Raw genomic sequence first — 12,704 nt, forward strand, 5'->3', positions numbered from 1 at the left:
ATATAACCAACTATTTTTTCTAACCGCGGAGAGTCAGCTAGCGGCCAAACAACGCTTGAGGGCGGAGCTGCACTTTTACCCTGTCATCAACTATAGTTAGGAATTGATGCTGTAGGAAAGCATCGCACGGTATCTCCTGCTTCTTGACTAACGTGGACGGCGCCGGAGAACGCAGCAGTGAACAGGTTAGAGTTGGGCACGTCCGGGCCGGGCCATGCCACCAAAGAAGAAGCCGGGTGTGGTGTGCATGGGGTGCTACCGCGAATACCCGCTCGAAGAGACTATATTCGAGGCGGTCGAGGAAGCGCAAGGGCAGGATTTTATGTGCAGATTGTGTGTATGCTAGCGTCGCGGCTCGACCGGCTCGAGGAAGAAAAGCAGCAGCTCCGCCTGCAAGTTGGAGAGTAACAGGATGAGCGGAAAGGCGACCGGAAGCAGCGGGATGCACTCGAAGAGAAGGTGGCGCAGCTGAAGGGAAAGCTGGGGAAGAGGGACGACATTCCGGCCAAGAATGCCGTACGCAGCGATTCAGGCACGCGGAGGAAAACTATGGCGGACAGGGCAGCGCTGGTCACCGAGGGAGTACCAGTGCGGTCATGGCAAAGGAGTGTAGCGAAGCCCGAAAACCGGTCACAAAGGATCGGAGCGATAAGGAAGTCAGGCTGACTCAGGAGCGACGGCAGCAGGTAGCTGCGCCGGAGGGCAGGCAAAAGAAAGGAGCATGTTGATCGTGGCAGGGGACGCGTACCAATCTCGAACATGCGCTACTCCGAAGGGGAGATAAGAGGACGGGTGAGGGGGAAGAGATTGCGCAGGTTGGTGTGTTCCTTGGGCAAACGATCAGGGTAGTTTTAGAAAAGGCGAAGGAGGACAAGATGAGGCAGGGCAGAACCTCGTGCTTATAGCCGGAGGAACCAATGACGCTCTGCAGGGAAGGGGCGCTGTAGTGCGAAAGCAACTAGAAAACGGCGTGAAGGAGCTTCGGGCGTTAGCCCAAATGTGCAGGTCGTCGTGAGCATGGTATCCGAGATTATTGGGCGAGGGTGCATGTGAAGAGGGATGCGCTGGTAGTGAACGGAGAGATACGAGAGCTGGACAAGGCGACGAATTTCGCAGTCGTCGACATCAACAGTGATGTCTAACGATTGGACGAAAAAAAAAAAACGTTCCAGCGGGACGGAGTCCACTTCAGCGGACAAGTGGGAGAAGCCGTCTGGCGACGACACGCGGCGCGAGCAGTGGCCTTTTTAGGGGTGCCGCAGGCCTTTACGAGGGTCGAGTAACGGGGGAGCAAAGGGAGGTAGCTAGGTCGGGACAGGTAGGTGCAGGCATACGCTCCCCCCCCCCCTCACCACTCACGAGTGAGCGGTGAGTGAGCCTCACCAAAGTTGCTGTCTGGTGAGTGCGAGTGCCAGCGCCACTCGCCGTGATGTCCGCTCACCACTCGCGAGTGGGAATCCCACTCGCCGCGGGCCCCGCTCAGCACTCGCGAGTGCACTCGCGCTATTTGCGCGGCTCACCGCTGTTAGCGCCACTATTGCGCTTTTACTCGCTGCAGGCTATTCGTAGCAGGAGCCGCTTGCTGTGATGGTTTTTAATGGCAGGATTGCTTTCAACTACGGAAATATGCCGTCACTGAGCTCCTGCTATGGAACTTCAGTGCTTCAGGCAACTACCGTTTACACAGATGCCGCTTGAAATGAGGACAAACGGGAGGCCATCCTTGCAATGGTTACACATTTTGGGTCATACAGAAAGTCACAGGCCTACAAATATCCCGAGCCTACGGGCACACAACTAGAGCTCCATGCCTTGTGGATGGCGACACTTGTTGTACGCACCGAGGCGGCACGCTCACTGTGGGCGGCACGACAAAAATCACCATAATGTGTGACAACACAGAAGCCATCAAACGGCTTGGAGGACCAAGCACCGATGGTTCAGTGTGCCACCTCATTAAGAAGGAGGGCAGAACATTAAGAAACAACCACAACGTCCAGGTATACATCGACTGGGTGCCGGGACACGCGGGTAGCCTCGGGAACGAGTTTACTCAGGCGATGGCGAGCACGCGAAACTCTACGCTCCTCTCGCTGCCCGAACACCCGGTGCCACCACTGATTGACGTCGACCAGGCCAGCCCTGTCGAATAAGAGAAAAAAACGAAGGAAGACAAACCTGAGAGACATGATTACCCAAAATGAGCACCCTCTTCCAAAGGGCGCACCCAGAGGGCTCAAGTTCTGACCTACAAGGCTCGAACAGGGGCCACTATTACCGAGGATGTGCTGCACAAGTGGCGCTCGTACGTTAAAGTGGCGGCACGTAGCAACCCTGAAAGACGCAACGGCTCCGCCGCTCTCATCGACCAAGCGCACCCCTGCCCGTACTGCAAGGACTCCACAGCCAAGCACGACATTCGACACCTCCTGTGGGACTGGGGGTAGGGGGAGGGGGTGGAGGGGCCTCCGTGAATTACGAGCCCGACACCCCGAACAGGTGCAATCATGCGAAGAGTGGACGATGCCCACGAATTTTAGTCATGACAAGGAGATATTGCTGTCCCTGTGGGAGTTCGCCGAAGAATTTATGGCCTAGAGGAACCCTGCAGCCCTTCCACACATCCGCCCCCCCCCCCTTTTTTTCTTACTGGCCACCCCTTTTGTTAATAAAGATTAATGCATACATACATTTCCCGCATTTCTTCCTAGGGGAGGAGGAACGAACCTTTATTGCTCCCAGAGAATGGGAAGAAGCGGCGGGGGACGGTTGTCGGTTACCCATTGAGGTTGGCGTCCTTTTTCCGGGACGCGTTTCCAAACGCTTCGCTGCACAGCGCATCACGTGACATGTGCGATGTCGCTGCGTGTGCTACTCTTTTGAGCTGCTGCTAAAACAACCCCGGCGTTCGGGCTCTGTGGCCTCGAGGTAGCGTTCTCGGTTCTGCACTGCCTGGGTTCGAGCCTCAGCCGGTCTGGTTTAACCTTTTAAATGCGGAGCATTTCTTAGGCTCGCCTGGTCCTGCGCCGTTGATGGCGGCGCCGTCCACACGCTCACTGCGCATGCGCAACTCTCCTCCTTACACCCACAGCTCCACGATAATACACTATAAAAAAAAAGAAATAGTTAGCCGTGCCCGGTTTCGATCCCACGACTCTCTGGCCACAACGGGAGGTACGCGGTGCTCTTCCCACTACGCTACAAATAAAAAAAAATTCTTTAATGCATGGAAATGTTAGAAAACTTCAAAAGACGAGACACTTAACACACAATTTAAGCACTAACAGACAGTCGAACAAAGATCAAAACTCAGGCAAGCAAACGCACGCATCCAAAAGAGGCAGCCACTCTGGTGGATCACTCTGCGCAGCATAAACGCTCCGCACCAACGCCGCCTGTTCCCGAAAAATGCACTTGGTCGGCCTAGGGGGTTCCGCATGCCGATCAGTCATACGGCACTTCCACAAGCTAAACAATCCTAGGAGAACGAAAACGTCATATGGCACCCGATTAACATCTTCAAATGGCAGGAAGCGAATGGTGTACGGGGTGATGTCGATGTCCTTTTTTAGTGTCCGCTGCAAAACGTCCCAGAAGAACACAGCGTCCCGGCACAACACAAAACAATGATCAATTGTCTCTGGTTGATTACAGAGGCGACAATTGTCCGACCAAGGAATAGACATTCCTTTTTCGCGCAGCCATGTCTTAACTGGGAGTGTGGAAGAATGAAGCTTGAAGAAAAATGTTTTTGCATTTGGCGGGATACACATGCTCATTACGCGTTTTAAAACATTGATTTTCTGGTGGCCTAAGTAAGGCTGGCGATAAACAGGCACCGGGAATAGACTTTCAATAAGAGTGTTCGTCATAATTTTCCTTGACATGCTGAACAGATATTCCAAGGAAAACCGCGCGGTAAGAAAGTTAAATGACTCCACGACCTCTTTGAGAAATCCCCATGGAGGCTTCGTATTGACCTCGCCCGTACATACAAGCAAAAAAGGCAAATGGAAACTTATGCGCTGCTGAAGTACAGTCAGTAAAAGTGGGTGATCAACCAATTTGTAGAAGAAAAAACGAGACACAAGTTGGTGCACAAACAAATGCATGAGCCCAACACTCCCTGCCTTTAAAGGAAGAAACAAGTTGTCCCTGCGCATAGGTTCCCATTGAGAGCCCCACACAAATGTTGCAAAAACTCTATGTAGGGCCTGAACTTTTGCTCGCGCACAGTGAAGCACGTGAAGCACATAAAGGAGCTTTGTGGCAAGGAAGACGTTACACACTCTTGCACGGGCAAACACAGAGAGGTCTCGCCCATTCCATGCCTGCGATGCGCGACAGGAGCAAGTGCTACGAACGCACCTTATGTCCTTGACTCATTCAAACTACGTCAAGAAGCTACTGATACAACGAAGGCACGCGAAGCTGAACGTTAACGGAAACGACGAACTGAAAACTTTAGAATGGGATGCTGAATTTCCCGTGGGAAAGCTGTGGCGGGAAGCGCCATGCGCCTTGCAGCTCAACCAGCCCCGTCCGCAGCGCCTCTGATGCTGATTGTGGCAGGATGCCCCTATGAATTGGCCAACCAAAGAATCCATCACGAGATAGGTTCGCGTTCACCCACCGTCGTCATCTTCCCGTAGGGGAACCGCCGAAGAAGAAGAAGAACGAAAAGACAAAGCTGCGAAGAGGAGGGCGTGTACATTGCTCTCAGCCAGTGCACCGTTGTCAACAACCTTTACCTCACCAAAGCTGACGGAGACTACCGATTCTACCACAGAGACAACATCGACAAGAACATGATGGACGAGTTTCGGCGCCTCAAGAACCACCACCTACTCACCGTAACACAGCAGCACTTGCGTGCCTTTGCCACCGGTGTGGACCCGGACGCGGAATTCCCTCTGGCGCTAGTAAAAACCAGATCACTCAACATAACGGCAACACAATGGAACCACACGGAACCGCCACGATGCCTCGCATCCTCATCAGGGTTCCCCACGGGAAGATGGTGTAATTTTTTTTATTGCAATTTCTTTTCTAACCTCAATTCTTCTTTCTTGCGGGAGAACTCAATTCCCCGTGTTGTTTTTGTTATAAATGGTGATTTGGCATGTTTTAGGTCTCTTTAGGTTCGGGGCGCAGCCTAGGACCAAGTTTAATTAATGTTTTGTATCGCGCGAAGACATGTCGCGTGGGGCGTTGAGCAGCGAAGGCATAGAGTTTCATACTAAAATATACTATACTCGGTGACAACTTAAGAACGGCACCGGAAGTTGCCGCTGTGCATTATCACCGTAGCCGGATGTTTCTCGGCGCGGCGCAAGTAAGGCGTTACTGGGAATATTTTCAACATCGCGTGAGCCGTTCCCGTGATTTTTTAAGTGCGATGCACTTTATAAGCGACCCTGAATCCGCCGTCATCCGCGCTCCTCCTCCTCTCCCCTAGCAACGGCGCGAGGAGCGGAGAGGAGCGTCTGTAGCAACGGCGCAGCGACGTCACACCCCACGTGACCCGCGCGCGCTCCGCCTCCCGCGCCGTGGCTGCGCGCGCCCGCGCCGGCTCCCGCACCGCTCCTCGCGCCGTGACGTCACACTCCCACGTGACCGCGTGCTGGCGCCTTTGCGTCTGCTCCCCCTCTCCTCGCGCCGTGACGTCACATGCTCTGCAGCTGGCGCGCCTCTCCCCTCGTTAGGTTTGCACTCACCCTCGGCGCGCGCCTCTCCCCTCGCCTGACAGCTCCCCCTCGCCGGTACTGCGCCTCTCAAGGCGATGGCAGAATTACTACGCCGTGTACTCTCGGCGCAAGAAATGCATTCGCACTTCCTCACGATTCCCTTCGGGGAGGTGGGGGCAATTTTTTTGGACTTAATATGCTTATAAACGACTCCAGTGACGACAAACAAACTGCGTGAGACTAGGCAGACGATATCACGCATTCATATCAAACCCCTTTCAAAACGCGCGCGCACACTGACGTCACGGGTCCGGCGCTTTGGCAGAGTGATACATGAGGTGGTGCCGTTATTGAGTTGTAACCGAGTGTAGAGGGAAATCTGGCGCCACTGTCTGGGGTAGCCGCGCTTCACAGAGCGTTCCGTCATCTACCGGGCAGGCACCTTCCACTTGTACTTGGCATGGCTCATGAACAGGCTGAAAAGTTGATGTGGGTTATAATAAATTCTCTTAACCCCCCCCCCCCCACTGACTCTGGCTGGAAGAAAGCAACAACATTACTATAGAAGCTTCATCAAAATTGTTTGGTTTTATAAAATTGAACCTCGAAAAAAGATTAAATTGTCAGTGATCATTTATAAGCTACATGCACTATGAACAAGAAAAAAGCGCAACTGCTGCACCGAGCCGTTCCTGTTATATTACACTGCAGTCTCAGGATCAATGCACACAAATGATATGAGATAAGGTTTAAAATCAGGCACCCCTCTTCTACTCCGTGCAACCGTGTGAGTGCGCCCGTGGCCTCCGCGATCGGCTACCGGCGGCGCGCCGTTGCTCCGGCCGTCCCAATCGCCCGGAGAGAGCGTAAGTTGAAAAAAACATCCCCCTCGCGAGGGGCACGATCAAATGCACAGCATTTCCGAGGGGGTGCGCCGGCAAGTCGTATGGATTACGTATTGGTTGTTGGTTTTCTTGTTACACGCTGCACGTCATCAAATTTGCGGTGGGCTACAGCGGGGCGTCCCGGCAGCACGAGACGCGACCAGCGCTGCTGGTCTCTCGATCATAGTCTCGATCGCGGGACCTGTGTCGCCATCTTGCGGAGGCGCGTGACAACTTATGGCGGGTCTCTCGATCATAGTCTCGATCGCGGAACCTGTGTCGCCATCTTGCGGAGGCGCGTGACAACTTATGGCGCTTTCGAAACAAACCATAAATGAGTGAAGGATATAAGGCGCTATCGGTGCATCGAAATCCGTGTTGGTTGCGTGGCTCAATCGGTAGTGCGCCCGGCACTTGCCGTTCCGCCCGCGCCGTCATGGGTTCGAATCCGGGCGCCGGAAACTGTTGTTTCTTTTATAGTGTAGTGGCCTGGCTGCGGACTAGGCCGAACGCCGCGTGACATTGTGAGTTACTACAATGCTATGCATTTAAAACACGTTACTCTTTTTCGTTTATTTTGGCTTCGAGACAAAAAAGAAGCCATTTGGCTAGCTAAGCCAAGTGAGGAACGTCGCTAGCGGCAATGGCGCCGCCCACAGCGTCCTGCTACGACAGATTTCTCTCTAGTATATAGTATGAAAATCTATGCAGCGAAGGGTTTGGAAGTATGCTTCAAGGTTGCCACGCCGGCTGCAGCTCGAATGGCTCGGGTCACCGGGCCACGCTGGTTTGCCTGGATATCGCTGGCCTGCAAGGCCTCCCACTTCTCCGGTGTCGGTGTGAGGACCTCTGATAGTTTCCCTTACGCTCTAACACTCCCAGTGCATGTGGTAGAGGGAGTTGGGAAATAAATTAATCTTTTAAGGTCTCATCGAGGTACATTCAACGATTAAGCCTTGGCCATTCCCCCCTGGCGGGTACGAGCCAAAACCATCGAGGGCATCATCATCATTAGTCGATGCATTGTGGTCTCTGGGTTAAAAACACGTGTGAGAGGCATGTGCTCAGACTTATATGAGTATTTTAAGCATGAGAATTCCAGGAGTAGCTATTGAGAGAGTAGTAAGGCACATCCCCACTAGAGAGAGAGAAAGAAAAATTCCGGGCCATCTCCTTTAACGTGAAATCTGGGGAGGGGCGAAGCATGCAGTGTATAAGGGTATTTAAAGATTGCAAGTCTCTGTCTTACCATTACCACACGACGCGCGCTGGTTGGGCGCCGGAGAAGCGCCGGTGGGAAGAGCAATCACGTGCTTGATGAGGTGGTGGCGCCCTCTCTTGCGTTGAACCACATTTAAACAAATTAAATGAGACATACTGGCCGTAATTTTGCCCACGGAGATGAAAACGTTGTGGGGTAGAGGTATACAGCTTTGCTGTAAAAGTCTCGTGTCTTTGAAACACGAAGCGGTCCAGCGCGAGGCGCTAAAAAACGATTGTCAGTTTTTTTTTAGTCCGGTGATTACAGGAGACACCAACAGCCTGAGCCCCTAAGGGGCTTTTCCCCTAAAGACTATTTGTTTTATGATCATGGAGGTAAGGCTGCTATCAGTCATTCGTCTCCGGGCAGGCACTCGATGGTCACCAGGCCCCTTTGATCTGGTTGATTGCAGGCAGTAGCCAGCCACTATTTAGTGCGATGTGTTCTGACTGCTGAGGGGTTTTTTTTTTTGTTGTTATTTCTGCGGAAGTTTTCTAATAAGCATAAAAACTATATATGCATAAAACTACGGATTCCTGAAGAAACAGGAGAAGTGGGCCGTGATGTGGACCCTCTGTCCATGAGGCGAAGTCCGGGGGACTACGCCCCGTGAGGTGCTTGTGCATTCCCGCGGGATATGTTCTTGTGTAAGTGTGGCGTTGCAGTTGCTGCACTGGGGGAAGGCTGGCAGCCCCATGTCTTAGGCGGTGTAACTATGCCGGTGTTTGTAGTGTTTTAGGGGCGAAGCACCTTAGGACCTCGCTTTGTCCGGGGCTTGGCGTCCATGTACACAGTGTCGCGCATGCGCGAGGAGCATTGGATTGAATCGGATTGAATGAAATTGAAGTGTATCGGATTGGATTGGATTGGAATTGTATATCCTGTACACACGCGTTGTTACTCATTTACATGCGCGAGTTGGCAATCCCATGGGTGATTTACGTTAAGAACGATTCTCAGCACTTTGCCCAGTCATAATACTTCAAGTCGCGGAGATGCGTGAATTTTTTTTTATTACGAGATCTTGCCCTACGGCATAACAGAGTTTTAAAGGTGCAACATTGCACGCGTTTCCCGCAAAAATCCAAGAAGAGTCCGGCACTGGGGTCCCCATATCCAACGCTTAAAATCTGGGAGTCTCCCAGGATGGAGCCCTGTGCCTCGAAGGTGTTGAATTTGGGCGTTTCTGAGACCTGAGCAAGTCCACAACAGGTGTTTGTTTTGACTTGTCTGAGCAATGTTTGTTCTCTATCTAACGAGGGATGTCGGAGTGGCACTCCATGCAGTCGTTCAGGTACAGTCTCAGCTTGGCGATGCGAGCATGGGCATGGCCCAAATCATAGTAACCGAGATTAGAAGAAACGTAATTATACAAAAAAATGAGAGCACGCCCCAGCGATCATTGGATACTAATGCGTTCGGGCTCGCAGCCATAAAGGATATGTCATCGTAATTATTTAACACCAAGATCGAAGACCGTACGTTTATTGTGGAGCCGGCACAGACGAAGTAACGTGTGTTTGACAAGTCCCGAGACAGCGGCACCTTTAATTCCTACGTATACGTCCGTACTAGCTGAAGAGAGAGACTGCGCCTTTTCGAGTCCCACACGGACTACATACTTCGAATTCTGCCGTGATTTATTCAATTTTGAAAATTTAAATGTTATAAGTACGCCGTTAGCTCGAAACTGACAATCTGGCGAACCCTCTAGTTGAAACATTCGATACCCTCGTAACTTTTGCCGCTGATAAAAATATTTTTTTATTGGAAACCAGTCAGGGAAGAGTGTCCTGATGCTGGCTTATTGAGTCGATGTCGGGGTTGACGTCGCGGTTGACGCCGCCGTTTCCTCGGCAGGAACGATGGGAGCCGCCCCGCCATCCGCCGCGCCCTGTTTCCGAGAGTAGCACCACCAAGAAGCCCATCCTGATAAAGGAACCATAACGCCTAGAAGGAATGGGAACACAAAGACCATCCAGGAGTTAGAGGCCGCGGTGGAGCCGTCGTCGTGACCTTTACCACCGCCATCGTCGGGGCCCCTACCGCCGCCGTCGCCCTGGCCCCTACCGCCGCCGCCGTCGCCCTGGCCCCTACCGCCGCCGCCGCCCTGGCCCCTACCGCCGCCGCCGCCCTGGCCCCTACCGTCGCCGTCGCCCTGGCCCATATCGCCACCTGCACCGCTATTCGTACCGTCGCTGCAGAGGCCAGTGGCGTGGTTGCAGATGGTTCCAGCTGGACACGCAGTGCATGTGCCGCCCTCCTGGTACACCGGCTTCCCTCGGTAGTTTCCGGATGGACCATAGTTGCATGTGTAAAGCTGCTTGTAGGGATACCCTACACCCCCCGTATAGTGGTAGTAGGTGTAGCCGCAGCCCACGTAGCGACTCTTGGCCCAAATGACCTGCGTGAAGTGGCCAATCATCCCCCCTCTCAATCCTCCACTCTGGAAAGCCTTCACCCGACTTGATGGGTATTCCCAGGATTCGTTGAACCAATCGAAGATCGGTGGCGGCCAGACCGGCGCCCCCAATGGTGCCGTGCTGGTAGAAATGGCGATGTTCTGGCCCGCAACGTCAAAGCGCCTAGTGCAGCGGTTATTGGTGTCGTCGTGCGCGAACTGGCACAGTTCTGCATGGGCCTGTTGTGGGAAAGAGGAAACGTGAGAAACATGTCAGGCGTGCCTATGATGGTCGTTACTGTAACGCTTGCCACACGTGGACAGCACAGCGTGTTTCAGAGGACGTCTACTGTGGATCTAATACATTTGCACGCACAGAACTTGCGCTGAAGACAGGGCACCTGCTGCCGCAGTATAAAAAACAAAGCCCCTTTCGTAAGAGAAAGATGGTTAAAACACGAATATTTCTTCCATGAAGCCTGAATCTAACAAAGCCCCTTTTGTAAGAGAAACATGGTTAAAACACGAATCTTTCTCCCGTGAAGCCAGAGTCGAAGTCAAAGTCCAAAATCCAAATTTTTTCAGCCGTTTCGGAGGGGCGCATTCGGATAGACGTCGGCTTCATGATGCGAGAGACCCATCGTTCGCTTCCGACCGCCACGGGAGGCGTTTCTTTCTTGAGGCGCTTGATGTGCCTTCGCTTATCATCATCGTCTTGTAAAACCCATTGCGTAAAGTTGACTTTCATGCAGTGCCTTTTACTCGTAAGAATGATGCCATCAGTAAGGCATAGAAAGCTTCTCTTTAAAAACACCGAACCCGCCGCGGGCCCAGTGGATAAGGTGTTGTGTTGCTGAGCCTCATGACGCGAGTTCAATATCGGCCGCGGCGGCCCTTTTATGCCCAGGTGGTTGAAATCGATCAGGACCCCTCGACTACGGCACGACGCAGCCCCCCACTAGAATTTGAATTTGAACACATCGTACACGCCGACCCGGTTCTATTTTTTGCGGGGTGAGCGGCCCACTTGGGAGGTACGCAACCACCACATGATATCGGAGTCGTACACACACCTGCACACCCCATAACAATACCTCATGAAAGGTACACAATAGATAATAGACTGGCCATGTGTTCTAAGTATGCAAATTATGAGAGGAAACCCAAGCCCGCATCGCTCACTGAGACACGTTATACGTCTTCATAAAGCCTTAAAATAAGTTCTCACGACATAGATATGTACATGTGCGTTACGTCACCTCGCCAGACTTCGTCGGTAGAGGCGCATAGCACCACACTTAGTCCTGCATTGCGTCCAGATAGGCGACCGCACAAAGCTATCTTTAGTAAAGACCGGCGTTTGTGGAAGCTGCCTAGAAAATGTTCAAATGTAATTGGAACGGCCGCCATCAAATGAGAAAGCACCAAAAGCCATGTGCACTCCCCGAGGTGCTCATCACGGTCAAACCTAGCGTCACTAAATGAAGGCTTTTCGAATATCGGCACTCTTTTCTGTCATTGTTAAGTGCCGCCGGCTAGATTTTCAGTAGTCGGTCGGCACCACGTGATATTTCTTTACGTATGGGCGCAGCCATTTTGTTTCTGGGCGCCTCTCCTCTCTCTCTCTCTCTCTCTCTCTCTCTCTCTCTCTCTCTCTCTCTCTCTCTCTCTCTCTGTGCTGCGCGGACGCTAAAGAGCGGCCGGTCACACTGTGCCCGTCACAACCGGCGGCGGTTTCGTTGGCAGAGATGGCAACACTGCAAGCCAGAAACAAAATGGCGCCCAGACGCTTCTGGGTGCCCGAAGTGGCGGTACTCTTCAGCGTAGCTTATTTTGTGATGCTAGCCAAGCCCGTGTAACAAAGCTGCAGGGGACGGTGGTATACCTGCGCCCCTTTGGCGAGACCGTCGTCCCAGAGGAGCTCCTGCATGTCGGCGGCCGGCGGGAACCCTGCCAGATTCCCCAGGGCCACCTGGCTGCGGTGGTCGTTGTGCGCCTTCAAGATCGCAGAGCGTGAGGCCGCGTCCACGCCTCTGCTTTGAGGACGGCACCAGGCGGGAGCTCGTGCGCAGGTCGTGTGATCCCGATTCTTTTGGCAGTTCAGCTCGCACACTGTCTGGCCTGGGGACCCCAGAGACAAGGCGATCACCCAGAGCAAGACTCGCCGTAGAGGGGTCATCCTTCTTGTTCTTCTTGTTCTTCTTCTTAATGTAGTGGCTCGTGCCCACAGAGGGGCATTGCTGTGGTTATTTCCCTGTTATTGGCGCATAGCCAATCAGGGAATTGGCTGAACATCTGCCGTTACAGAAAAGAAAAGGATTCTTATATAATTAGGGTACTCGAGGAAAATTATCTAGAGGGATTTGAAGGTTGTTTTCCTTCTCCAGGTGAGGAAGCGAATAGAAAATAATAATAATAACAATGATAATAATAATAATAATAATAATAATCAATCAATCAATCAATCAATC

The 12,704-nt window shown here is 52.6% G+C and overlaps 1 protein-coding gene across 1 annotated transcript; it reads right to left on the reverse strand.

Moving 5' to 3' along the window:
- Positions 1 to 9,560: 9,560 nt before the first annotated feature.
- On the reverse strand, positions 9,561 to 12,412 carry LOC144177873 (scoloptoxin SSD43-like). The gene is made up of 2 exons (XM_077705453.1): positions 12,119 to 12,412; positions 9,561 to 10,473 (listed from the first exon to the last, which is right to left on the reverse strand). Exons 1-2 carry the CDS (start codon positions 12,410 to 12,412, stop codon positions 9,637 to 9,639), a joined length of 1,131 nt encoding a protein of 376 aa, XP_077561579.1. The 3' UTR covers positions 9,561 to 9,636.
- Positions 12,413 to 12,704: the final 292 nt, after the last annotated feature.

This window comes from Haemaphysalis longicornis, unplaced genomic scaffold (genome assembly GCF_048455015.1).
Source record: "Haemaphysalis longicornis isolate Haplotype H1 unplaced genomic scaffold, Haemaphysalis longicornis Haplotype H1 scaffold_33, whole genome shotgun sequence".
Classification (NCBI taxonomy): Eukaryota; Metazoa; Arthropoda; class Arachnida; order Ixodida; family Ixodidae; genus Haemaphysalis; species Haemaphysalis longicornis.